The 26,890-nt window shown below is 36.0% G+C and overlaps 6 protein-coding genes, 1 long non-coding RNA gene and 1 pseudogene across 7 annotated transcripts; 2 read left to right on the forward strand and 6 right to left on the reverse strand.

Annotated features, from left to right (window-relative positions):
• The first annotated feature begins 3,582 nt into the window (after nucleotides 1-3,582).
• On the forward strand, nucleotides 3,583-4,044 carry LOC133789634 (pentatricopeptide repeat-containing protein At1g77360, mitochondrial-like). The gene has a single exon (XM_062227421.1). The coding sequence runs from the start codon at nucleotides 3,583-3,585 to the stop codon at nucleotides 4,042-4,044; it is 462 nt and encodes a 153-aa protein (XP_062083405.1).
• Nucleotides 4,045-4,577: 533 nt separating this feature from the next.
• On the reverse strand, nucleotides 4,578-8,287 carry LOC133789635 (putative disease resistance protein At1g50180). The gene is made up of 3 exons (XM_062227422.1): nucleotides 7,228-8,287; nucleotides 5,127-6,869; nucleotides 4,578-4,819 (listed from the first exon to the last, which is right to left on the reverse strand). The coding sequence occupies exons 1-3, from the start codon at nucleotides 8,285-8,287 to the stop codon at nucleotides 4,578-4,580; spliced, it is 3,045 nt and encodes a 1,014-aa protein (XP_062083406.1).
• A 957-nt stretch (nucleotides 8,288-9,244) lies between these two features.
• Nucleotides 9,245-11,504, reverse strand: LOC133789636 (G-type lectin S-receptor-like serine/threonine-protein kinase LECRK3). The gene has a single exon (XM_062227423.1). It carries the CDS (start codon nucleotides 11,273-11,275, stop codon nucleotides 9,245-9,247), a length of 2,031 nt encoding a protein of 676 aa, XP_062083407.1. The 5' UTR covers nucleotides 11,276-11,504.
• A 7-nt stretch (nucleotides 11,505-11,511) lies between these two features.
• Nucleotides 11,512-12,894, reverse strand: LOC133790319 (uncharacterized). The gene is made up of 3 exons (XR_009873997.1): nucleotides 12,808-12,894; nucleotides 12,584-12,685; nucleotides 11,512-11,577 (listed from the first exon to the last, which is right to left on the reverse strand). It is a non-coding gene; the product is annotated as an uncharacterized LOC133790319 (long non-coding RNA).
• On the forward strand, nucleotides 12,604-14,983 carry LOC133790317 (pentatricopeptide repeat-containing protein At1g77360, mitochondrial-like; annotated as a pseudogene).
• Nucleotides 14,984-17,958: 2,975 nt separating this feature from the next.
• On the reverse strand, nucleotides 17,959-21,132 carry LOC133789637 (probable disease resistance protein RF9). The gene is made up of 2 exons (XM_062227424.1): nucleotides 20,044-21,132; nucleotides 17,959-19,754 (listed from the first exon to the last, which is right to left on the reverse strand). Exons 1-2 carry the CDS (start codon nucleotides 21,104-21,106, stop codon nucleotides 17,959-17,961), a joined length of 2,859 nt encoding a protein of 952 aa, XP_062083408.1. The 5' UTR covers nucleotides 21,107-21,132.
• A 2,451-nt stretch (nucleotides 21,133-23,583) lies between these two features.
• On the reverse strand, nucleotides 23,584-24,369 carry LOC133789355 (G-type lectin S-receptor-like serine/threonine-protein kinase RLK1). The gene has a single exon (XM_062227208.1). The coding sequence runs from the start codon at nucleotides 24,317-24,319 to the stop codon at nucleotides 23,693-23,695; it is 627 nt and encodes a 208-aa protein (XP_062083192.1). The 5' UTR covers nucleotides 24,320-24,369; the 3' UTR covers nucleotides 23,584-23,692.
• On the reverse strand, nucleotides 24,324-25,741 carry LOC133789641 (G-type lectin S-receptor-like serine/threonine-protein kinase LECRK3). The gene is made up of 2 exons (XM_062227426.1): nucleotides 24,501-25,741; nucleotides 24,324-24,393 (listed from the first exon to the last, which is right to left on the reverse strand). Exons 1-2 carry the CDS (start codon nucleotides 25,739-25,741, stop codon nucleotides 24,324-24,326), a joined length of 1,311 nt encoding a protein of 436 aa, XP_062083410.1.
• Nucleotides 25,742-26,890: the final 1,149 nt, after the last annotated feature.

Consider the following 26,890-nt stretch of genomic DNA (forward strand, 5'->3'; position numbering starts at 1 on the left):
GGTTTAGTTAGAAAATGGATTAGATGGAAGGGCAAGATGGTCTTTTGGCAAGGATTTAGATAACTTCAGCTGAGAAGAGAAGTCATTCACGTTTTAACACTTAGGCATTCTCTGTTTTGGCTGAAAGTTTGAGGAGAAAACTAGAAAGAAAGGGAAGGAGGAAGGGAGCTGAAATTTGAAGGACCTAGGAGGAGAATCAAGTGGTTGGAGGCAATTAAACTTGAACATAAACCAAGATTTTTCTGAGGTAAGGATTTATCTATGTTTTGTTAAGTTTCTAAGCTTGATTTTTTAGAGTGTTAGCATGAAAATTGAGAGTTGGTGTGTGGCTGTTTGGTGGATTCTTGGGGATGAAGCTTGCTTAGATTCAGTTTGGGAATAAGAGGGATTTGCTTGGAGTTGGACTTGGAGAAGGCTCAGGGGCGAATTTCTACTTGAGGTAAGGGTTTTATGCATCTCTATTATGTATTAGCTGCCTTAAATCAAGTTTCTGGTTTGTTAGTCTAAGTTTTATAAAGTTTCAAGACAATTTGTGAATTGGGGATTTGATTGTGTGTTTGGGCTTGTTGTTGATGTTTCTGAGTTGTTAGATGGTCTATGTGGGGTTTTGAATTGAATTTGGGACTTAGGTATGCTTTGGGGTTGATTTGGGAGTGTTTTGGCTCGGGGAAAATGCAAAGGAAAACCCAGAATTCTGGGTTCGCGAAGGAGTGCCGCTGCCCTGTTCTTGGGCGCTGCGGCGCGAGGCTGCTTCAGGATAGGGGAAGGCTTTCTGACTTGCTGGGCGCCGCGGCCCTCTAGGGCAGCGCCACGGCGCTAGGCTATTTTTAGAACATGGAATTTTGCAATTTTGAGCTTTTGCTCCAGGGTTCGAGGGATGTTTCTGATGAATTGTTTTAGGAATTTGGGGATTCCGAGAGTGTGGGATTGGTCCCGGGAAGTGGTTTTGGATTGGTTAGTATTAAAGGATGTTTTATATGTGTTGTGACTAGGTCTATGGAGAGGCTCGGGTTAGAGGACCGTGCTCGCGGCCTTGGTGCATCAGAAAGCTTGGGATACAAGTAAGAAAACCACTGTTCCCATAGAGCTTGTATGCAGGGCTGAGCCCAATATGTCTGAATTGCAGGGCGTAGCCCTTTGATTGAATTTGTTAGTATTTAGTATATGTTTGTTAGGCTATGAATGCGATTAAATGAGTGTTCGGAGAGAGCCGGGAACGGCGCAGGCCGAGGTCGGTAGGGGCCGGGAACGGCGTTGGGTACGTTGAGTGCTAGGCCGAGTACGGCAAGGGTCCGGGAGCAGCGTTGAGCACGCGGAGTGCGAGTTGCCAGGGTGAGACCCTATAGGATACCTGTGATATCCTCATGGTGTGGACCGCGAACCCAAGGCCTGGTAAAGCGCCTGGGACGGCATGGGCATATGTGTTTAGCCTATTGGAGGCCTGATTATATGCTAAGTGTTTGTTGTGCATATGTTATCTGCTTGTGAGGGTTTTCTTGCTGGGCTTCGACTCACGGGTGCTCTGTGGTGCAGGTAAGGGCAAGAAGAAAGTCAACCAACCATGAGTATAGAGAGCGTGAAATGGCGTGTACATGTTTGGCCTGCCTGGCTGCCACGGCCAGTAGTTTTGGGAGATAGTTGTATTAAAACTTAGATTTTGTCGTTTAATCGACTTAAACTTGTAAGTTATATGTTGTAAATATTTCTAAACAGTATCTTGGGATCCCAAGTGTCAAACACTCAACGATTTGTAATAAATAGAATTATTTTCAAAGTTTATTTCACTGTTTATGATTTAATCATACTTTTGACCTAAAAATCTCGATTAGCGAGTTTAAATGCACGTTTAAAACTCACTTAGTAACGACTCTAAGGAAGTAGGGCGTTACAGCATTAATCCCCTAATAATTGGAAGAATGTGTATTAATTTCTGATGATTAATATTAATTACCCCAGTCTCTATAAATAGAGTTGGGAGTCTCATTGTAAATGGTTCAGTTTTTTAGAGAGAAAAAGACCTTGTACTCCGAGCAACCTAAACACTGTCTGAGAATACTCCATTGAAGCTTGCCCTCACAAGCTTACAAACATTTTAATACTAGAGACTCGTGGACTAGGGTTCTTTTATAACATGAACCACGTACAAATCATTGTGTTCTATTCACTTATTTATTTAATCTCTCTTCTTAGGGTTGATTGTGAAAAAGACAGTCAACAGTATTATATATTATTATAATAATGATATTTTTTAACATTTGAATTTGAATTTATATTAATATTAATATTAATTATGTAATTTTATATTAAATATTATTATAATAAAAGAAATTTACATGCCGTTTTTTATAAGTTAATTACAAAAATAATGTCTTTAATTTAATTTACAATAATACCATTTTTATAAGCTTTTTTGGTTTTTTTAGGTATCTTTATTGTCATTTTTTTTTTCTTTTTCAACTTTATTTCTTTCTTTCTTTTCTTTTTAACTTAATTTTTTTTTCCGGTCACACCGCTAGTTGGTTGGGCTAAAAAATGGTACCATCGCGGCCTACTCTTCAAGGTAATCATTTTGATATGTGGGAAGCATATATTTTTTCGCAGTCACCGGAGAAGATGACCAGAATAAAAAACAACATTTTAGTTTCTTTTTCATATTATGTTAACAAAAAAGTAACTAAATTGTAAACTTAAACACAATTTAATATACAAAAATTTGTATTCTTATTTTACATTTAAAATATACCATATAATATTTTAAACAACTTTAAAGCTATTATAGAAACATTTCAAGTAACTTTTTAAAAATAGATTTTTTAGGATATATTGTTTGATAACTCACTAAATTTGTTGGTTGCTTTAAATTTGTAGCATACTTAAAAGTTTAGTCACATACCAAAATGTAATCAGAAAAAACATAGGGTCTAAAAATATATAAACCCTTTTTAAATTGAAAGTTATCGTTAAATAATATTTTTTTTGAGGTTTTTTCAAAAATATACATTTATTTTTTATTTTTTTACGGTTCATGATTTTTTTTAAAAGCCTAAAAATCATACATCAAAAATGTTAATTCACCCAATCTCTAAGCTTATTACTATATTTTCTTATTATTCTATTCTAAATTTATTTAAAATCTATGACTTATTTTATCTTCTAGTGTGTTCAAATTATTATTAAATTTTGTAGTAGAGAATATATTTTACTTATATATCTCTTTTTAATTTTTTTTAATATTATTAATTACACTTGATAAAAAAAAATTATTTAATCAATTATTACCCTATACTCTGTCTTTCATATTTTTTCTCTATATATCATTTCTCACTTTTCTATTTTATCTTTATACTTTTGGTATTTATTTAAAAGATTTGTTGGCCCTTTTCCTTTTAAAATATGCATTTGATTTTTTTTACTCTTTTTATTTTGTTTAAAGTTTCACATTTGAAAGATAATTTTTTTTTTATTGAAGTTATTAGGATGATTTGGTTTTAATAATTTTTTTTTATCTAAATATTTTCAATTATAGGATCAATTTATTGGTAGTTGGTAATGCAAAGAATGTGGTCGAAAAACTTCAGAGATATGGTTGATATTGTGACTTATGGTATAATGGTTGATGTTCTCTGTAAGGCTGGGAGAGTTGATGAAGCTATTGGAATTGTGAGGACAATGGATTCCAATGGTTGCAAACCGACTTCGTTTATTTACAGTGTTTTGGTTCACACATATGGGGTGGAGAACAGGATTGAAGATGCTGTGGATGCCTTTATGGAAATGGAAAGCAAGGGTGTTGAAGCAGATGTGGTTGTGTATAATGCTTTGATTGGTGCTTTCATTAAGGTGGACAGGTTCAAGAATGCTTATAGGGTGTTCAATGACATTGATTCAAAAGGGATAATGCCTAATTCAAGGACTTGTAATGTGATGTTAAATGGCTTGATTGGCAGAGGGAAGACAGAGGAGGCATTTAAGGTGTTTCGGAGGATGGTTAAGGTATGCCAGGCGGATTCAGACACTTACACGATGATGATAAAGATATGCTGACGAAACCGAAAGCAAAATCGCCATTCTGAGAGAGCCAAGGGGAAGAATTCTCTGCTGCAAAGAGGGAAGCTCCCAAGTTCACTTTGCCATTATTGGTTTGAGCAAAAACATAGTTTGTTGACAGAAAAAAGAGCAAGGGAAGACGAAGGAATACAAGTTGAGAAGACAGAGTCATTGATGTCCAAGCAAAGCAAATTGATACATTCAACTTTGTCACTTGTTATGATTTGGGTCTCTTTATTTTTACTTTTATATTGAGTAATCGAGAGGCACATAATTAACTTAAGAAGTTCAAATCACTGCGTGTTGTTTAGCTCAATGCATGTGTAGCTATTCAGAAATTAATAAGAGTCATGGTCGTAAAGGTTGAAATTTGTGTGTCACCAATCTCAAGTTAGAATATTAAATGACATACTGGATTAAATTATTATATTAAATGGCATATTAGGTATTAGAGGTTGACTCTTATAATTGTATTTTCTAATACATGTGACTTGAAAGTATCAGGAAATAACTTATCTGATTTAGCCAGATTATTTGACATGGTAGGATTTAAGACTTACATACAAAGTACACCACAAACTAATACCAGCCATAGGAAAATTTGAAAAAGATAATGGAGTTTCAAGCATCTGAACAACCCTTCTCATATTTGGTCTAAGAAATGGATTTTCTTGAACACAGCACATGTACATGGACACCATCACATATATCTTTAGCCTCTTCTTATCAGCTAAAGCATCAACTTCATAATCCACAAGAACATCCAATGACCCTTCTCTAAAACAATCATAAGCCCAAACTTATTCAACAACTAGTTTTGCGAGGAGAAAATACACACATAATTAAAACAAACAAAAACACAATCCAGATTTTATTGAACACGCTGGTAAACGAATCCTCCAAATGTTGATTTGATAGTATAGTGCAAAGACGATACCATTACACCTAATCTGCATTCATAGTAGTGCCATTACAGAAAATGGGTAAATAAGCAATAAATATATATATATATATATGTATACAGAAGAAAGGAATGGAACAAATGAGTTCAAAACTTGTAAAACTAGATAGATATGTACCTTCATTGCAGTCGATAAACACACGAGATGTGACGTGGTTGACTTTATAGAAATCCTCTCCTCCTTCCTCTATCCTTTGTTTGAATTTCTTAGGCATCCATTTTATCACCATATGATTGAGTGTAAGAATGTTTCTTAATCCATCTGGAACTCTCCTCAAGCCCCTGCATTCTTCAATACGCAAATAGCCAAGTCTAGACAATGCACTCTCCTCCACCTTCCACTCTTTTAATCCTTGTAGACCACTAAGCTGAAGAGATTCAAGTCGATTGAAACCTCCTCTTGAGCACACCATCTCATCCCCCATAAAGCTATACAAACCAATGACAAGGACTCTTAATCTTGGTAGCTTTTCTAATGTTGGCATTGGATCATCCTCAAGTCTCAGGTTAAACAATCTTAACTTGATAAGATTTGGGGAGAATTGGTTGACTTGTGGTAATCTTACTACAAGCGAGTCCAGTGTAAGCTTATAAATTTGAGGACAGCTTAAAATCAAAGGAACAATATCTATCTTCATGTCATTACCATAAGCTATTACTCGTAAAGACAAAAGACGAGTGAATGTGAGAGTTTGGGGATTGTGTAAGAATGAGTCAAAATTTCCATCCACACGAATTGCTAATTTCTTGAGATTCTTCAGCTGTAGCAAATCGCTCAGAACAAGATGCTTGGTACGAATACCTACCAATGTCTGTAATAAATTTCTAGACTTAGTTGACCTCAAGAATTCACCAATTCCTACGACAGTAGATTGACTATAAAAATATAGATGCCTCAACTGTTCCAACTTGCACATTGAATTTGGTATTTTATCATATTCGGTATATACTCTCAAAGTTTGCAGGCATCTCCAATTCCCAAAATAAGAAGGAATCATTTTTATTTGGCTGTTAGGCATCCTAAATAACCTTAGGTGGATAAGATTTCCAATTTCTTTAGGCAACGTGGTGGTACGTACAAAATCCGGGATGTCATCAATGATCAGAACTCTAAGCATCAGAAAGCGATTGCAGACATGTCTGAGTACTCCTTCGAACGCAATGCGTCCCTCATGTACAGAAAGGTACCTAAGAGAGCCATCTATATTTCGAACCATATGAACAAAATCATTATCAGCACTTTCATTATCATAATAAATGACAACTCTTCGTACATTTGTTGTCGGGACAATAGACACTGATTCAATTGGCTCTTCCACTTTATTCCTCAAATCCATAAAATGTAGAAAGTTTTCATCTCGAGCTTTAGACACACACAAATCTCGCATGAGATCATGAATGCAAAATGATTTTATCCTTCCTGTTGAACTCATATCTTTGACCTGAATCATGCTCCTCTCCACCAACTCACTTAAGCAATCATATGCCACATCCTCCATACAACTTCCTCTTAATGATATAAAACCTTCTGCTATGAGTATAAGGCATAACTCTTTTACTCTTATCACAGCATCTTCAGCGTAGCGAGACAAGTACAAAAAACAAGGCTTCAAGTGACATGGTAACTCACTGTAGCTCAAACCTAACACCCACAAAACACTACGGTATTTTGAGTCATCCTGTTGTTCACCTTGACCTATGCAGCGCACTATGTTTCTGTTCATCAGCTCCCACTCATGTACGGTGTGTTTCTTAGACAGAAGCCCAGCGAGCACGATGATGGCTAATGGCAAACCAGCACACTTCTTAAGCATCTCTATGGCTAGTTCTTTCTTCCTTTCATTATCATCTGAGTCTGAATCTATATATCCAGTGAAAATGCACAAAAAGGAATTTAACTTGGAACATGTATAGAGGCTTATGTACTGCAAGATTGTCATCATGTCAAACATATACATAAATAAAATGGGGTAGTAAGACAAGTGAATATTCTCAATTAAGAAAAAAGTTATCACACTAATGCTACCAGTTATTTCTCTATAGATAAAAGGAGGCACTAATATATTCATCGAAATAGGTAGCAACAATATTCCTATCAAACTTTTGGAAAACTAAACATTTCTCTGTTAAACACACTACCAACATATACAGAGCCTATGTATTACCAAATTCAAAATGAATATTATGATCTTTGAAATAAAAAGAGTGAAATATATTACTTGATGGATCCATTCCAACACAGAAGTACTTTTTCTGAAACAGCTCCCAGCTCTCATTGTCACTGAGAAAATGAGGTTCATGGATGAAACCATGTCGATCCACATGCAGAGCTACATCCTTATTTCGAGTGGTGAGTAAGATCTTGCCATCTGTGTCTCCTTGAGGGAATGCATGTTTTATAAGATCCCAAGTTGTAATGGTCCATATATCATCAAGGAGCACCAAACATTTCTTCTGTTTCTGAAAGTCGTGAAGCTTCTTGCCTAATTCAACATCACTTAAGCTTTTGATATGGTTTCTTTGTGCATCTGTGGGAGAAGTGAAAGCAAATAAAATTCCTTCCAAGACTTCCCGTGTATTGCATTGCTGAGATATTGAAGCCCAAGCATAACAATCAAAGTGAGTCCTGACTTGGGGATGTTGATAAACCTTTCTTGCAAGAGTGGTCTTCCCCAAACCACCCATCCCACATACAGAGATCACCTTATGCTTACGAGGGTCCTTTTGTTCAGTCAAAAGGGCTACCAAATCTTTGATGTCTTTGTCGAATCCAACAACATGATTGTCTTCAACATAAGAATAAGCTTGCCTCAACTGTTTTCGCTCTTGGACATAGCTTGAAGAAGTTTCAGCTGCCTTGTCCATTGATCTCTGTACTCCATATTTTTCTAATTCTGACGTCCAAGTATCAATGTTTGATGAGATCTCCTTTATCTTTGATCCAACTTTGTAGACATCAATAATGCGAGCTGACCATTTCAGTACACGTCTGATAGCTCCAACACCCTCATTATTAGAAGCCACTCTGAAGACGTAAGTTGCAATAACATCCTCCAAGGCATAAGAATTTTCTCTGATTTGGACAACCAAAAGGCGAACCCTCTCATCACCATTTCGAACACAAGCATCTGCGTCTTTTAAGAAAGCCCTCATACATTGCAGCTTGATCTTTGCATTCTCCACTTGGCCTTTGACTCCATACAAGAACTTGGCTTCATTAATTAGCAAGTCTCCAAGCCTTTCAATCACAAACGAAACAACAGCCTCTTCCACTGCCATAGCTCTTCTTCTTCTTCTTCTTCAGTAAATGAATCTTAAGTAACCCTGTTTCAAGCTTTCTATGTCAACTTTGTCATTTCTTTAGGTGCGTACAGGTGAATTTGAATATGTTTTGAGCAAGTGGTCACTTGTTTTCTTTTCAATTATTATTTTAAACTAAAACTTATTATTATATATATTGTATTGTCTCGATTTCCTTAGATGCATGTGTGGATTTGAATATATCTATGCAAGATATTATTTTTAAATTGAAAGTTATCGTTAAATAATATTTTTTTTCCCTCGATTTCCTTAGGTGCACATGTCCATGTCCATTTCCTTTGGTGTTTGTGATTATTTAATATCATTTCCTCCTAGGGTCGGTGCAAAATGCAAATGGCTTTGTATTTATTATTTATTTAAACCGATGATGATGGTGGGAGTAGAATCATTTCCACCAAATGACTTTAAATTATTTTTAAACTAAGCAAGTGGTCATTTGTTTTGGTTGGTTCTAAATATTATTTTAAAGTTCCACAATTTCCCACAGTGGTAACGTCCTTTCTGGTCATTTAGACCTCTAGAGTTAGATCTGGCTCTTTTAGAATCTGGTCCTCTATAAGGTCCTAGACTTTGACTTCTTGACCGTGTTAAACCAGAGATGAGACACAAGAAATTGTAATGTTTCTGTATATTGATTAATGAGAACAATACAAGGTATATATATAGCTCAGTAGGAAGAGAGCTAATACAAGAAACAAACCTCTAACAGAATCTCAAACCTCTTCTTATCAGATAAAGCATCAACTTCATAATCCACAAGAACATCCAAAGACCCTTCTCTGAAGCAAACATTATTGCTGGCTTTATACAAATAGTTAATCCATTATTCAAATATTGCATATATATATATATATATATAAACATATAACTCATGAGAGTGCAATATTATCACAATAAACAACCCTTATAACAGGTCTAAAATGGTGAAGGGCATGGTGGAGCACTCACTTCAACAACTCCTTCAAGCATCTGAACAACCCTTCTCATATTGGGTCTAAGAGATGGATTTTCTTGGACACACCACAAAGACACCATCACATAAATCTCAAACCTCTTCTTATCAGATAAAGCATCAACTTCATAACCCACAAGAACATCCAAAGACCCTTCTCTAAAGCAATCATAAGCCCAATCTGTCAATATCTCTCCCCCTTCCACACCGGTCTCCATATCCACATTTCTTCTACAACAAACAATCTCAAGTAGTACCACTCCAAAGCTATACACATCCACCTTAGAAGTAATGGCCATGTTCCTGAACCACTCTGGTGCAACATACCCTTTTGTCCCTCTAATGGATGTGTGTGTACGGCTCTGATTCATCATCAAAAGTTTGGCCAAACCAAAGTCTGATATCTTTGCATTGTTGTACTCATCAAGAAGTATGTTCTGAGGCTTTATATCACAATGGATGATCTGACTATAGCACTCCTCATGTAAATATAAGAGCCCTTTTGCAATTCCTAAAGCAAGTTCACATCTTTGGTTCCAACTAGGCTTTATGTCACCAAACAGAAAGTTTGCTAGAGTCCCATTGCACAAGAACTCGTATACCAACAAACGATTTTGTCCATCATCACAGTATCCAAGTAGGTGAACAAGATTCTTGTGATGTGTTTGGCCAATGGATTTCAATTCTGCCTTGAATTCTCTTTCACCATCTCTTAGTACTGTACTCAATTTCTTCACAGCCACGGCAGTGCTAGCATTAGTTTGTATCAGGAAGCCTTTGTAAACAATGCCAAAAGCTCCACGTCCCAGTTCATCTTTGAAACCGTCTGTGGCTTCTTCAAGTTCCTTGTAGCTAAAGCAACGCAAATTTGATTCAGGAACTTCTTGTGGAGAATGAGACCTTTCATTCTTCTTCTTGTGAATGAAGAAAAATCCCATACAAATTGCACCAAGAAACATAAAGTTAACACATACAGAGGCACTTAATATCCCCAATGTAACTCGAATCAAACCGCTCTGGTTTTTCTTGATCACTTTTGTAACAGGATGATTAGATAGGATAGTAGAGTTACCCTTTCGAATTTTGATCAAAGGAATAGATGGACGGCGGTTATCCACTCTCCCATTTGATAAGGGAAACCTCTTCTTCCAACAAGTCCCTCCTCTCAGAACAGCAACAGCACATAAACAGTCATTCAAACAAGATTTTTTGCAGGTTTCTTTAGTGGAAGATGCTATTCTAATGTAATCTGATCCGGGCCAACCAGCATTCCTGAGCTCCACAATATCATATGCATCTTTCCCAGAACTAGTTATCTCATCTTCCTTACAGCCTTGAATGAAATCTGGTTTGCAACTTCCATAACTGTCATCAGGATTGATTAGAGAGTACCCTTCTAAGCATTCACACTTTGGCCCCTTGTCCTCCTTGAGGCTGCAAATGGTATTGTACCCACAAACTCCAATACCTGCCCAAACAACAGTTGAAATGCATATGTTATCTGGTATAGACCAAAGAGGTGTCCAACTCACATTGCTACTAAAATTTCTGGGATGAAAGTACTGTGTGAAAATTCCATCAAAACTAATTGTTGCTCGAACGTAGTAGTCTCTTGTTGACACTACTCTTCCTCGTGTCAGATTGAATATTTCACCATTCCCTCTGGAAACATACAAGTAGCCTGACTCATTGAAAACTATATGTGTGGTTGCAGTCACTGAATTAGAGCTTTCACCAGAGATGTTAGTTGCATAATAAGGCTCATTGGCATAGTTAGAAGGCAAGTTTACTGTGTTGAGCACAACATTCCCATCTTCTCGCAAATGAAATTGGAACCTTCCTTTGGAATAGTTAGTCCCAGATTGATGAGATGAAAGGACTTGTCCCATGTCCAATACCTGGCTTGGCAAAATAGTATCTGTTGGATTCTTAAAGCTTTCCCATAACTTCTTTGAATTGGAACCTTTAAGGACAAAGTTTCCTTCATCACTCATGACACCATTGGCAACACTTTCATCAACTGACTCAGACTTCCATAGCTCTTCGCCTAGAGGAGTAGTTAGAGCAAGTCCTATTTCAGGAGTTAGCACCACATTTGATCTCACTTCGGCCGGCTTATCTCCATTGACATACCATATGCATAGCAAGAAGAAGAGATCATCTTGGTTTCTAAGCTTGCGAAAGCCGAAAGCAAACTCACCATTCTGAGAGAGCCAAGAGGAAGAGCTCTCTGTTGCGAAAAGGGAAGCTCCTAAGCTCACTCTGCCATTACTGGTTTGAGGAAGAACTTGGTTTGCTGATAGAAAAAAGAGCAGGGGAAGAAGAACAAGTTGAGAAGATAGAGCCATTGTTGTCTTTACATCTTGGTCTCCTATTTTGTTCTACAACTAATCATAGACCAAACTCAAGCAGGGTGGAGTAACTTGGTGATAATGTAATCAAATCAAGAAGAACATAACTAACACGCGCATAAGACTTTTTTGTTTTGTAAAAATTCACTTTCTTTCTCTTTTAGACTTTGTTGATCCAAATACAAATCTAAGTGAAGAGAATATTTAACTGCTACACTATGCTACTGCATTCAATTTCAAATTACTAAACACGTGTTTTCTCAATGTGTGGCAGTGGTCATAAAGTAAGGTTGAACTTTTTTGTCTCACTAATCTTAATTAATTTAGATAATAAGTAGTCACATATTGGAGAAAATTCTAGTAGTGTATATGAATAAGACAAGTTCTGGGATTGGTTTTATTTATTATATTGAATGGATTAATACAAAAGTTAAACGGCTTATTATATTATTATTATCATTATTTACAGGTGTAAAGCATACTTATATATGAATACGATTACTCCTTAAAGAGAAAACTCTCCAAATATAACATGTTGTTTGGTCATGTAAGAATAATGGATTAATAATCATCGGTAAAATACCAGAAATACGCTATTAGATAAATATAAATATAAAAACAGATCTTTTTTTAAGTATTTCTTTCCTCTCTCTCTCTCAATCTCTATTCTGAACCATCTGCAGAATAGATTCTTTGTTTAAGTTGATTTTCCCAAGTATTATGCATTTTAAGGATAACAGAAATTATAGTCTGTAGTAGCTAACAACGAACTATTAACTACTTATCTCTTAACAGCACCAAATGTTGATTTGATTGTATAGCACAAAGGCGTCACCCCCACTTATTTTCATATATAGTAATGCTCATAATCTGCAGCAATGCCATCACATATATATATAAGTTCAAAACTTTGTTGGCATTGGATCATCCACAAGTTTCAGATTATACAACCTTAACTTGATAAGATTTGGTTTGGGGAAGATCCATCTCTTAGACCCAACATGAAGAAGGTTGTTCAGATGCTTGAAGGAGTTGTTGACGTAGATGTTCCACCTTGCCATAAACATTCCCAAGTCTTTTGAGTTTTAAGAACAGTAGCTATTAAACTAGTAGAAATTTCTCCAATATGTGATTTAATATCGAAATCAAGATTAGTGAGGCACAAAAGTTTCAACCTTTACTTGACTCGCCGCCCCTCCCAACTCACCCAGTCAACTCGGTTTTGGCAACTCAGCAGTCCTCAGCGGAGCGTTGAGTCTCCGCCGACGGCGTCTTAGCCCACTTCGCCTCCGGGTATTCCTTTTGTGTTAGTTGCCATCAGCCATATGAAGTGAAGTCCATGTGTTCGATAAATGGTCGCTGAAACCTTTTTCGACCTTTTATTTATGTCTTCACTTGTAACGTCATAGCCTCGAAGTGAAAGGTTACTTCTTTTCTGTGTTGTATTTAGCTAACGATCTCTACCATTGTAGAACTCACCAGCGATCTGAGAAAGCCTCATTCTCAGAATTACGTCAACAAGCAATGATCTACAACAAAGTTGGAAAACTATGCACCAAGCTAAACCTGGGGAAAAGGTACAGTTCCACAAAACCCAAGAGGGAAATCTCAGACCCAACTGAAAGAATCTGCAAAGTGATGATGTCCAATCCAGTGGCAGCAGTCCACACGGCACTCGACCACACTGGGGTTAAGGTTTCGCCAGAGATGGTTGAGCACGTCCTTGTCCGATTCCAGAACGCTGGAATTAATGCTCACATACCGGTTTTTTGAGTGGGCAGCGAAGCAACGGGGCTATGACCACAGTGTCCGAGCATACCACGCCATGATTGGGTCTCTGGCAAAGATACGTCAGTACCAGCTGATGTGGGAGCTGGTGAGTAGCATGAGGTCAAAGGAATTGATCAACGTTGAAACATTCTGTATCATTATGAGAAAGTACACCAGAGCTCAGAAAGTAGAGGAAGCTCTTTATACCTTTAATGTCATGGAGAAGTATGGTGTTGAACCCAATCTAACAGCTTTTAATGGGCTTCTGAGTGCTTTGTGCAAATCCAAGAATGTGAGAAAAGCTCAGGAGGTTTTTGATGCTATGAAGGCTCGGTTTGAACCAGATTCGAAGACTTATAGCATTTTGATAGATGGGTGGGGGAAAGAACCCAATTTTCCTAAAGCCAGAGAAGTTTTCAGAGACATGGTTGATATTGGTATTAGTCCTGATAATGTGACTTATGGTATAATGGTTGATGTTCTCTGTAAGGCTGGGAGAGTTGATGAAGCAATTGGAATTGTGAGAACAATGGATTCCAACGGTTGCAAACCGACTTCGTTTATTTACAGTGTTTTGGTTCACACATATGGGGTGGAGAACAGGATTGAAGATGCTGTGGATGCCTTTATGGAAATGGAAAGCAAGGGTGTTGAAGCAGATGTGGTTGTGTATAATGCTTTGATTGGTGCTTTCATTAAGGTGGACAGGTTCAAGAATGCTTATAGGGTGTTAACTGACATGGATTCAAAAGGGATAATGCCTAATTCAAGGACTTGTAATGTGATGTTAAATGGCTTGATTGGCAGAGGGAAGACAGAGGAGGCATTTAAGGTGTTTCGGAGGATGGTTAAGGTATGCGAGGCGGATTCAGACACTTACACGATGATGATAAAGATGTTTTGTGAGAAGGATGAGATTGAGATGGCTCTGAAAGTGTGGAAATACATGAAGTTGAAGCGATTTGTTCCGAGTATGCATACTTTTTCGGTTCTAATAAATGGGTTGTGTGAGAAGGGTGATGCTACACAGGCCTGTGTTCTAATGGAGGAGATGATAGAGAAGGGAATTCGACCTTCAGGGGTAACTTTAGGGAGGTTGAGACAGTTGTTGATAAAGGAGGGAAGAGATGATGTTCTCAAATTTCTTCAGCAGAAGATGAATCTTATGGTTAAAGAGCCTCTTTGTGATTGAGTAAGCTGAAAATTTCTTAATCTTTTTGTATATAATTTTTTTTAATAATAAGAATCCTAATCTTGAGTTCAGAACTCTAGGCCTGCAGTGACATATTTTGAAAAGCCAAAAAAGGACATTTTTTTTTAGATAATGTGACAAATAACAAGAAAGTTTTAAGATTGTTCTATTGAAGTAGATATTCCACCTTGCCAGTCGTCATTTTCTGAAACCAACTAAAGCTTTCTTGTACATTGATGGAATGGAATCATCATCTTGTTTTATCTGATATTACTCTGTAACAGCTTTATGTTCATCTTTTCTCATTGATGGATGGTACGGCACTTAACTTCTTATGTAATAAGATATTAGTCTCCAGATTATAAGGTAATTACTGCTTTGACACTTTATTTTGAAATGTGTTGATTTGCTATTCCCAACTATGTTTCTGGCTCAATTTTAGGTCATGAACTTTCAAACATCCTATTTCCACCTTTAAATATAGGAGTATACATTTCTCTCAATAAAATAAATTTCAATTGCATCTGAAAGATTAAGGCCAAACATGACCCAATTCAAACTTTTTTTTTTTTTGGAAATTAAGATTGTAGTTTTAGTTTTAGGCCAAAAATTTAATTAACAAAATTATATTAGTGTCCATATTACATTTTTTTTCCTTCTTCTGATGTCTTCACAAAACCTATATCTGCTGCCAGATTTTTCCTTTTGAGACACAAACTTGGAGTATCTCTTATACCTACTCTAAGTTTGAGGAAAATTAGAAACAAAGTACACCACAAACTAATACCAGCCTTAGCAAAAAAATTGAAAAAGATAATGGAGTGTCAAGCATCTGAACAACCCTTCTCATATTTGGTCTAAGAAATGGATTTTCTTGAACACACCACATGTACATGGACACCATCACATATATCTTTAGCCTCTTCTTATCAGCTAAAGTATCAACTTCATAATCCACAAGAACATCCAATTACCCTTCTCTAGAACAATCATAAGCCCAAACTTATTCAACAACTAGTTTTGCGAGGAGAAAATACACACATAATTAGAACAAACAAAAACACAATCCATATTTTATTGAACACGCTGGTGAACGAATCCTCCAAATGTTGATTTGATTGTATAGTGCAAAGACGATACCATTACACCCAATCTGCATTCATAGTAGTGCCATTACAGAAAATGGGTAAATAAGCAATAAATATATATATATATATATATATATATATATATACAGAAGAAAGGAATGGAACAAATGAGTTGAAAACTTGTAAAACTAGATAGATATGTACCTTCATTACATTCGATAAATACACGAGATGTGACGTGCTTGACTTTATCGAAATCCTCTCCTCCTTCCTCCATCCTTTCTTTGATTTTCTTAGGCATATTATGTATCTCCATATGATTGAGTGTAAGAATGTTTCTTAATCCATCTGGAACTCTCCTCAATCCCCTGCATAGTTCAATACGCAAATGCCCAAGTCTAGACAATGCACTCTCCTCCACCTTCCACTCTTTTAATCCTTCTAGAACACTAAGCTCAAGAGATTCAAGTCGATTGAAACCTCCTCTTGAGCACACCATTTCATCCCCCATAAAGATAATCCAACCAATGACAAGGGCTCTTAATTTTGGTAGCTTTTCTAGTGTTGGCATTGGATCATCCTCAAGTCTAAGATTAGACAACGTTAACTTGATAAGATTTGGGGAGAATTGGTTGACTTGTGGTAATCTTACTACAGGTGAGACCAGTGTAAGCTTATAAATTTGAGGACAGCTTAAAATCAAAGGAACAATATCTATCTTGACGTTATTACCTAGAGATGTTACTCGTAATCGTAAAGACAAAAGACGAGTGAATGTGAGAGTTTGGGGATTGTGTAAGAATGAGTCAAAATTTCCATCCACAACAATTGCTAATTTCTTGAGATTCTTCCGCTGTAGCAAATCACTCAGAACAAGATGCATGGTACGAACACCTACCAATGTCTGTAATAAATTTCTAGACTTAGTTGACCTCAAGAATTCACCAATTTCTACGCCGAAAGAAAATTTTGAAAAATATAGATGCCTCAACTGTTCCAACTTGCACATTGAATTTGGTATTTTACCACTTCTAGTCCACACTCTCAAAGTTTGCAGGCATCTCCAATTCCCAAAATAAGAAGGAATCATTTTTATTTCGCTATAAGGCATACTAAATAACCTTAGGTGGATAAGATTTCCAATTTCTTTAGGCAAAGTGGTGGTACGTTCAAAATCCGGCATGCCATCAATGATCAGAACTCTAAGCATCAGAAAGCGATTGCACAATTTATTTTCATATACAATATAATGTGTAAAAATATTTGGAGGCGTAATATATTTTGAAAAATATCAAAATTATCTATAAAAAAAAAACTTAGATTTTAGTTAAAAATTAACTAAAGTGACTTAATAGTTACTGTTTTTGAAACTTAAGGACTTGATTACCAAAAAAATATTTATCAAGTACTAAATTAATATATAATACTAGAATAATTGAAAAATATAAATATATATAAAGAGAGGAGAGAAGAGAAGAGGGTAAAGTATATTACTTGTTGGATCGTTTCCAAAATCTGCTGCCAGATTTTTCCTTTTGAGACACAAACTTATTGTATCTCTTATACCTACTCTAAGTTTGAGGGGATGTTAGGATTAGCTAACACTTGATTAGCATTCTGTTATGGTTAGTTAGACAGTTAGTGATTAGTTAATTGTACAGCTCATTCCCTAACTAATCCTTGTATATATACCATTGTAATCTATCTTTGTCTTGATGAGAATCAGTATAATTTTCACTCTCATTTACTTTTCTAATACAAGTGATTTGAAAGTATCAGGAAATAACGTATCTGATTTAGCCAGATTATTTGACATGGTAGGATTTAAGACTTTCATTCAATTTGAAGATAGACAGACATGATCAACTATATATAATTAGAAACAAAGTACACCACAAACTAATACCAGCCTTAGCAAAACATTTGAAAAAGATGATGGAGTTTCAAGCATCTGAACAACCCTTCTCATATTTGGTCTAAGAAATGGATTTTCTTGAACACACCACATGTACATGGACACCATCACATATATTCAACAACTAGTTTTGCGAGGAGAAAATACACAGAATCAAACATTATTCAACACACTGGTAAGCAAATCCTCCAAATGTTGATTTGATTGTATAGTGCAAAGACGATACCCCCACTTATATTCATCTATAGTCATACGCATGATCTGCATTCATGGTAGTGCCATTACAGAAAATGGGTAAATAAGCAATAAATATATATATATATATATATGTATACAGAAGAAAGGAATGGAACAAATGAGTTCAAAACTTGTGAACAAGATAGATAGATAGAGATGTACCTTTATCACACTTGATAAACACACGAGATGTGACGTGGTTGACTTTATAGAAATCCTCTCCTCCTTCTTCCATCCTTTCTTTGAATTTCTTAGGCATACGATGTATCAGTATATCATGGAGTGTAGAAATGCTTCTTAATCCATCTGGAACTCTCCTCAATCCCCTGCATTTTTCAATACGCAAATAGCCAAGTCTAGACAATGCACTCTCCTCCACCTTCCACTCTTTTAATCCTTGTAGACCACTAAGCTCAAGAGATTCAAGTCGATTGAAACCTCCTCTTGAGCACACCATCTCATCCCCCATAAAGCTATACCTATCAATGACAAGGACTCTTAATTTTGGTAGCTTTTCTAATGTTGGCATTGGATCATCCTCAAGTCTCAGATTAAACAATCTTAAGTTGATAAGATTTGGGGGGAATTGGTTGACTTGTGGTAATCTTACTACAGGCGACTCCAGTGCAAGCTTATAAATTTGAGGACAGCTTAAAATCAAAGGAACAATATCTATCTTGACGTCATTACCAAGAGCTGTTACTTGTATAGACAAAAGACGAGTGAATGTGAGAGTTTGGGGATTGTGTAAGAATGAGTCAAAATTTCCATCCACAACAATTGCTAATTTCTTGAGATTCTTCAGCTGTAGCAAATCACTCAGAAAAAGATGCTTGGTACGAATACCTACCAATGTCTGTAATAAATTTCTAGACTTAGTTGACCTCAAGAATTCACCAATTCTTACGCCAGTAGAGAGATAAGAATTTAAAAAATATAGATGCCTCAACTGTTCCAACTTGCACATTGAATTTGGTATTTTATCACTATCGGTCCATACTCTCAAAGTTTGCAGGCATCTCCAATTCCCAAAATAAGAAGGAATCATTTTTATTCGGCTATTAGGCATACTAAATAACCTTAGGTGGATAAGATTTCCAATTTCTTTAGGCAACATGGTGGTACGTTGAAAATCCCGGAAGTCAATGATCAGAACTCTAAGCCTCAGAAAGCGATTGCAGACATGTCTGAATACTCCTCCTTCGAACGCAATGTGTCGCTCATGTACAGAAAGGTACCTAAGAGAGCCATCCATATTTCGAACCATATGAACAAAATCATTACCAGTACTTTCACGATCACAATAAATGGCAAGTCTTCGTACATTTGTTATCGGGACAGTGGACACTGATTCAATTGGCTCTTCCACTTTATTCCTCAAATCCATCAAATGTAGAAAGTTTTCATCTCGAGCTTTAGACACGCACAAATCTCGCATGAGATCATGAATGCAAAATGATTTTATCCTTCCTGTTGAACTCATATCTTTGACCTGAATCATGCTCCTCTCCACCAACTCACTTAAGCAATCATATGCCACATCCTCGATGGTTTCCATACAACTTCCTCTTAATGATATAAAACCTTCTGCTATGAGTATAAGGCACAACTCTTTTACTCTTATCACAGCATCTTCAGCGTAGCGAGACAAGTACAAAAAACAAGGCTTCAAGTGACATGGTAACTCACTGTAACTCAAACCTAACACCCACCAAACACTACGGTATTTTGAGTCATCGTGTTGTTCACCTTGACCTATGCAGCGCACTATGTTTCTTTTCATCTGCTCCCACTCATATATGGTGTGTTTCTTAGACAGAAGCCCAGCGAGCACGATGATGGCTAACGGCAAACCAGCGCACTTTTTAAGCATCTCAACCGCTAGTTCTTTCTTCCTTTCATTATCATCCGAGTCTGAATCTATATATCCATGCACAAAAAGAATTATAAATAAAATGGGGTAGTAAGACAAATGAATATTCTCAATTAAGACAAAAGTTATCACACTAATGCTACCAGTTATTTCTCTATAGATAAAAGGAGGCACTAATATAATCATCGAAATAGGTAGCAACAATATTCCTATCAAAATTTTGGAAAACTAAACATTTCTCTGTTAAACACACTACCAACATATACAGAGCCTATGTATTACCAAATTCAAAATGAATATTATGATCATTGAAATAAAAAGAGTGAAATATATTACTTGATGGATCCATTCCAACACACGAGTACTTTTTCTGAAACAGCTCCCAGCTCTCCTTGTCACTGAGAAAATGAGGTTCATGGATGAAACTACCTTGATCCACATGCAAAGCTACATCCTTAATCCGAGTGGTGAGTAAGATCTTGCTATCTGTGTCTCCTTGAGGGAATGCATGTTTTAGAAGATCCCAAGTTTTAGTAGTCCATATATCATCAAGGAGCACCAAACATTTATTCTCTTTCTGAAAGTTGTGAAGCTGCTTGGCTAATTCATCTTCACTTGTCATTCTGATTTCTTCTCTTCTTTCCTTGTTTGTAGAAGTGAAAGCAAATAAAATTCCTTCCAAGACAGCGCGTGTATTACATTGCTGAGATATTGAGGCCCAAGCATAACAATCAAAGTGAGTCCTGACTTGGGGATGTTGATAAACCTTTCTTGCAAGAGTGGTCTTCCCCAAACCACCCATCCCATACACAGAGATCACCTTATGCTTACGAGGATCCTTTTGTTCAGTCAAAAGGGCTACCAACTCTTCGATGTCTTTCTGGAATCCAACAACGTGATTGTCTTCAACATAAGAATAAGCTTGCCTCAACTGTCTTCGCTCCTGGACATAGCTTGAAGAAGCTTCAGCTGCCTGGTCCATTGATTTCTGCACTCCATATTTTTCTAAATCTGATGTCCAAGTATCAATGTTGGATGAGATCCTCTCAATCTCTGATCCAACTTTATGAACATCAATTTTGTCTCTGAAGATGCAAATGGATCTTTTCAGTACACGTCTTATACCTCCAGCACTCTCATTCAGAGCCACTTTGAAGACATAATTTTCAATAACATCCTCCAAGGCACAAGAATTTTCTCTAACTTGAGCAACCAAAAGGCGAACTCTCTCGTCACCATTTCTAACACAAGCATCTGCGTCTTTTAAGAAAGCGCTCATACATTGAAGCTTGATCTGTGCATTCCCGACTCGGTCTTCTACTCCATGCAAGAATTCAGCTTCAGAAAGTACCAAGTCTCCAAGCCTTTCAATCACAAACGAAACAATAGCATCAACCATATCTTGTTCTGTAAACGAATTCTATGACTTACAACAAAACTGGTCTTTTAAGCATTCTATCCAAGTGGAGGTGTACAGCTAAAGCATATTCAACAATGGCGGCTCTTATTACCTCAATTTTTGTTGTTTTTTGAAAACCAGTTTTGTTTTATTATAGTAATTATTCAACCCTATTTTTTCGTTCTAATTTTTTCAAAAAAGATTTATATGTAAAAAAATCACTCAGCAATATTGGTGGGCAACCATAACTTCCAGGAAGGAACCAGCTTAAGATCACTCTGCTTTCTCTTTAAATATTCACCTCTCTAATAAAAAATGGCTAGTTGGCTAGATTAAGCAATAAAAAAAATAACATGTTTTTTTAAGTATAAATAATAAAAATTAAAATTATGTATTAATATTAATATTAATATTATAATAATGATATTATATAATATTTAAATTTATATCAATATAATTATTAAATATATAGTTTTATTATTATAATGATATTTTATTATATTTAAATTTATATTAATATAATTGTTAAATACCTTATCTTGTCTTAAATGTTATTATAATAATGATATAATATAACAATTGAATTTATATTAATATAATTAATAAATATTTATTTTTAATTGGTTCTAAATATATATTTTATTAAATATTTATAATATTATGATAAAGTTGAAAAAAAAAACCTTTAAAATTAAGAAAAATAGTTAAATAAACTCTTTTCATATTGGTGAATTCTCCTATAGGGCTTCACTTTAAGCCCTACCGGTGGGGCTCTCAGTGTTATCGACCCGTGAATAGTTTCGGCGCGATTTTTTTATGAGATCATGAATGCAAAATGATTTTATCCTTCCTGTTGAACTCATATCTTTGACCTGAATCATGCTCCTCTCCACCAACTCACTTAAGCAATCATATGCCACATCCTCGATGGTTTCCATACAACTTCCTCTTAATGATATAAAACCTTCTGCTATGAGTATAAGGCACAACTCTTTTACTCTTATCACAGCATCTTCAGCGTAGCGAGACAAGTACAAAAAACAAGGCTTCAAGTGACATGGTAACTCACTGTAACTCAAACCTAACACCCACCAAACACTACGGTATTTTGAGTCATCGTGTTGTTCACCTTGACCTATGCAGCGCACTATGTTTCTTTTCATCTGCTCCCACTCATATATGGTGTGTTTCTTAGACAGAAGCCCAGCGAGCACGATGATGGCTAATGGCAAACCAGCGCACTTTTTAAGCATCTCAACCGCTAGTTCTTTCTTCCTTTCATTATCATCCGAGTCTGAACCTATATATCCAGTGAAAATGCACAAAAAGAATTATAATTAAATTGATGGAGCAAACTTGGGGCATGTATAGAGGCTTATATACTGCAAGATTGTCATCACGGCAACCATGCATAAATAAAATGGGGTAGTAAGACAAATGAATACTCTCAATTAAGAAAAAAGTTATCACACTAATGCTACCAGTTATTTCTCTATAGATAAAAGGAGGCACTAATATAATCATCGAAATAGGTAGCAACAATATTCCTATCAAACTTTTGGAAAACTAAACATTTCTCTGTTAAACACACTACCAACATATACAGAGCCTATGTATTACCAAATTCAAAAAGAATATTATGATCATTGAAATAAAAAGTGTGAAATATATTACTTGATGGATCCATTCCAACACAGAAGTACTTGTTCTGAAACAACTCCCAACTCTCATTGTCACTGAGCAAATGAGGTTCATGGATGAAACCATGTCGATCCACATGCAAAGCTACATCCTTATTCCGAGTGGTGAGTAAGATCTTGCTATCTGTGTCTCCTTGAGGGAATGCATGTTTTAGAAGATCCCAAGTTTTAGTGGTCCATATATCATCAAGGAGCACCAAACATTTCCACTCTTTCTGAAAGTCATGAAGCTTCTTGGCTAATTCAACATCACTTAAGCTTTTGATGTGGTTTCTTTGTGCATCTGTGGGAGAAGTGAAAGCAAATAAAATTGTAGCTATTTAGAGCATCCTGCAAATTTTCAGAAAATTCTGAATAGTTTACAGTACCTAAAACTAAGTTCACACATATTGTTGCACACGTAACTAATTTTTTTTTATGCACGTGGAAATCAACACATATTGGAAGAGCAAAGGAAGGAAAAGTTTCTTTATGTATTTTTGGTCTTCTTTTCTTTGTTTGAAATTAGAGGAAATAAAATAGGAAGAGAGAGAGAGAAGCGAGAAGTGTGGAAGAGTAGAAGACAACCTTAATTTCCTTTTTAGTTTGTTGACATATATTGGGAAAATTTTATACATGATCTTTATTTATTTTCATGTAAATCTAATATTAAACAAGTTAATATGAGACAACCTAAAACACGTTTCTAAAATTGAATTGATCTTCAATTTTCTTCACAGTCTTTCAAAGTATCCTTAGGATCAATGGTTGCTCGATGATGGTTCAATGCAATTCTTGTAAGAGACATAATTTTCACTCGGGTGTCCGTTTTTTGTGATTTTTTTTTTTTTTTGGTATTTTTTTGATATCTACACGTTTTAGAAGTTTACATACACATTTTCAAAGTTTAGAACTTGAAAACATACCAAAACATATCTTGAACATATCTTGAACATGAGGTATGTTTTTCATTTTGCATTTTTGCATTGATGTACTCATCCAGAAGTATGTTCTGAGGCTTTATATCACAATGGATGATCTGACTATAGCACTCCTCGTGTAAATATAAGAGCCCTTTTGCAATTCCTAAAGCAAGTTCACATCTTTGGTTCCAACTAGGCTTTATGTCACCAAACAAAAAGTTTGCTAGAGTCCCATTGCACAAGAACTCGTATACCAACAAACGATTTTGTCCATCATCACAGTATCCAAGTAGGTGAACAAGATTCTTGTGATGTGTTTGGCCAATGGATTTCAATTCTGCCTTGAATTCTCTTTCACCATCTCTTAGTACTGTACTCAATTTCTTCACAGCCACGGCAGTGCTAGCATTAGTTTGTATCAGGAAGCCTTTGTAAACAATGCCAAAAGCTCCACGTCCCAGTTCATCTTTGAAACCATCTGTGGCTTCTTCAAGTTCCTTGTAGCTAAAGCAACGCAAATTTGATTCAGGAACTTCTTGTGGATAATGAGACCTTTCATTCTTCTTCTTGTGAATGAAGAAAAATCCCATACAAATTGCACCAAGAAACATAAAGTTAACACATACAGAGGCACTTAATATCCCCAATGTAACTAGAATCAAACCGCTCTGGTTTTTCTTGATCACTTTTGTAACAGGATGATTAGATAAGATAGTAGAGTTACTCTTTCGAATTTTGATCAAAGCAATAGATGGGCGGCTGTTATCCACTCTCCCATTTGATAAGGGAAACCTCTTCTTCCAACAAGTCCCTCCTCTCAGAACAGCAACAGCACATAAACAGTCATTCAAACAAGATTTTTTGCAGGTTTCTTTAGTGGAAGATGCTATTCTAATGTAATCTGATCCGGGCCAACCAGCATTCCTGAGCTCCACAATATCATATGCATCTTTCCCAGAGCTAGTTATCTCATCCTCCTTACAGCCTTGAATGAAATCTGGTTTACAACTTCCATAACTGTCATCAGGATTGATTAGAGAGTACCCTTCTAAGCATTCACACTTTGGCCCCTTGTCCTCCTTGAGGCTGCAAATGGCATTGTACCCACAAACTCCAATACCTGCCCAAACAACAGTTGAAATGCATATGTTATCTGGTATAGACCAAAGAGGTGTCCAACTCACATTGCTACTAAAAATTTTGGGATGAAAATACTGTGTGAAAATTCCATTAAAACTAATTGTTGCTCGAACGTAGTAGTCTCTTGTTGACACAACTCTTCCTTGTGTCAGATTGAATATTTCACCATTCCCTCTGGAAACATACAAGTAACCTGATTCATTGAAAACTATATGTGTGGTTGCAATCACTGGATTAGAGCTTTCACCAGAGATGTTAGTTGCATAATAAGGCTCATTGGCATAGTTAGAAGGCAAGTTTACTGTGTTGAGCACAACATTCCCATCTTCTCGCAAACGAAATTGGAACCTTCCTTTGGAATAGTTAGTCTGTGATTGATGAGATGAAAGGACTTGTCCCATGTCCAATACCTGGCTTGGCAAAATAGTATCAGTTGGATTCTTAAAGCTTTCCCATAACTTGTTTGAATTGGAACCTTCAAGGACAAAGTTTCCTTCATCACTCATGACACCATTGGCAACACTTTCATCAACTGACTCAGACTTCCATAGCTCTTCGCCTAGAGGAGTAGTTAGAGCAAGTCCTATTTCAGGAGTTAGCACCACATTTGATCTCGCTTCAGCCGGCTTATCTCCATTGGCACACCAAATTATGGTTTTGTCAGGTTTCTTGACATACCATATGCATAGCAAGAAGAAGATATCGTCTTGGTTTCTAAGCTTGCGAAAGCCGAAAGCAAACTCGCCATTCTGAGAGAGCCAAGAGGAAGAGTTCTCTGTTGCGAAAAGGGAATCTCCTAAGCTCACTCTGCCATTACTGGTTTGAGGAAGAACTTGGTTTGCTGATAGAAAAAAGAGCAAGGGAAGAAGAACAAGTTGAGAAGATAGAGTCATTGTTGTCTTTACATCTTGGTCTCTTATTTTGTTCTTCAACTAATCATAGACCAAATTCAAGCAGTGTAGAGTAACTCGGTGATAATGTAATCAAATCAAGAAGAACATAACTAACACGCGCATAAGACTTTTTTGTTTTGTAAAAATTCACTTTCTTTCTCTTTTAGACTTTGTTGATCCAAATACAAATCCAAGTGAAGATAATATTGAACTGCTACACTATGCTACTGCATTCAATTTCAAATTACTAAACACGTGTTTTCTCAATGTGTGGCAGTGGTCATAAAGTAAGGTTGAACTTTTTTGTCTCACTAATCTTAATTAATTTAGATAATAAGTAGTCACAGATTGGAGAAATTCTAGTAGTGTATTATTTATTATGATTAATCATGAGACTATGACTTCTGGTATATTATATTGAATTGATTAATACATAAGTTAAACGGTTTATTATATTATTATTATCATAATTTACAGGTGTAAAGCATACTTATATATGAATACGATTACTCCTTAAAGAGAAAACTCTCCAAATATAACATGTCCTTTGGTCATGTAAGAATAATGGATTAATAATCATTGGTAAAATACCAGCAATAAGTTATTAGATAAATATAAATATAAAAACAGATCTTTTTTTAAGTATTTCTTTCCTCTCTCTCTCTCTCTCAATCTCTATTCTGAACCATCTGCAGAATAGATTCTTTGTTTAAGTTGATTTTCCCAAGTATTCAGCATTTTCCAATTATTATCAACTCAATGTACTGTCAAACACAAATAACTAATATTTTGGATTGATGTCCAACAATCGGTGGTCAACAACGCTCTATGCGTCACCAAAATCGACTTCAACTTTTTTTTCTAATCTAAAAACGCATTATAAATATATCCCGCAACAGTAAATCTTGATGGGAACTGAAATGTGGGAAAGAACAATTTAATGAGCTTTTGAAATCATTTTCTCTCCCCGTTCCTAGGATAGCTCATCTATAATGATATATTAAGCTATCCCTTTCCTAACAACATTTTGATTAAACATTAGTGGCAGTCCACTTGAAGCAACTTCTTTTTCATTGCAAATTATTGTCTTTTTAGTAAATCTATCCATAATTTATTGATGCTTCTTACTTTGCTCAACCTGACACTAAA

The sequence above is a fragment of the Humulus lupulus genome, chromosome 7 (assembly GCF_963169125.1).
Source record: "Humulus lupulus chromosome 7, drHumLupu1.1, whole genome shotgun sequence".
In the NCBI taxonomy this organism is placed as follows: Eukaryota; Viridiplantae; Streptophyta; class Magnoliopsida; order Rosales; family Cannabaceae; genus Humulus; species Humulus lupulus.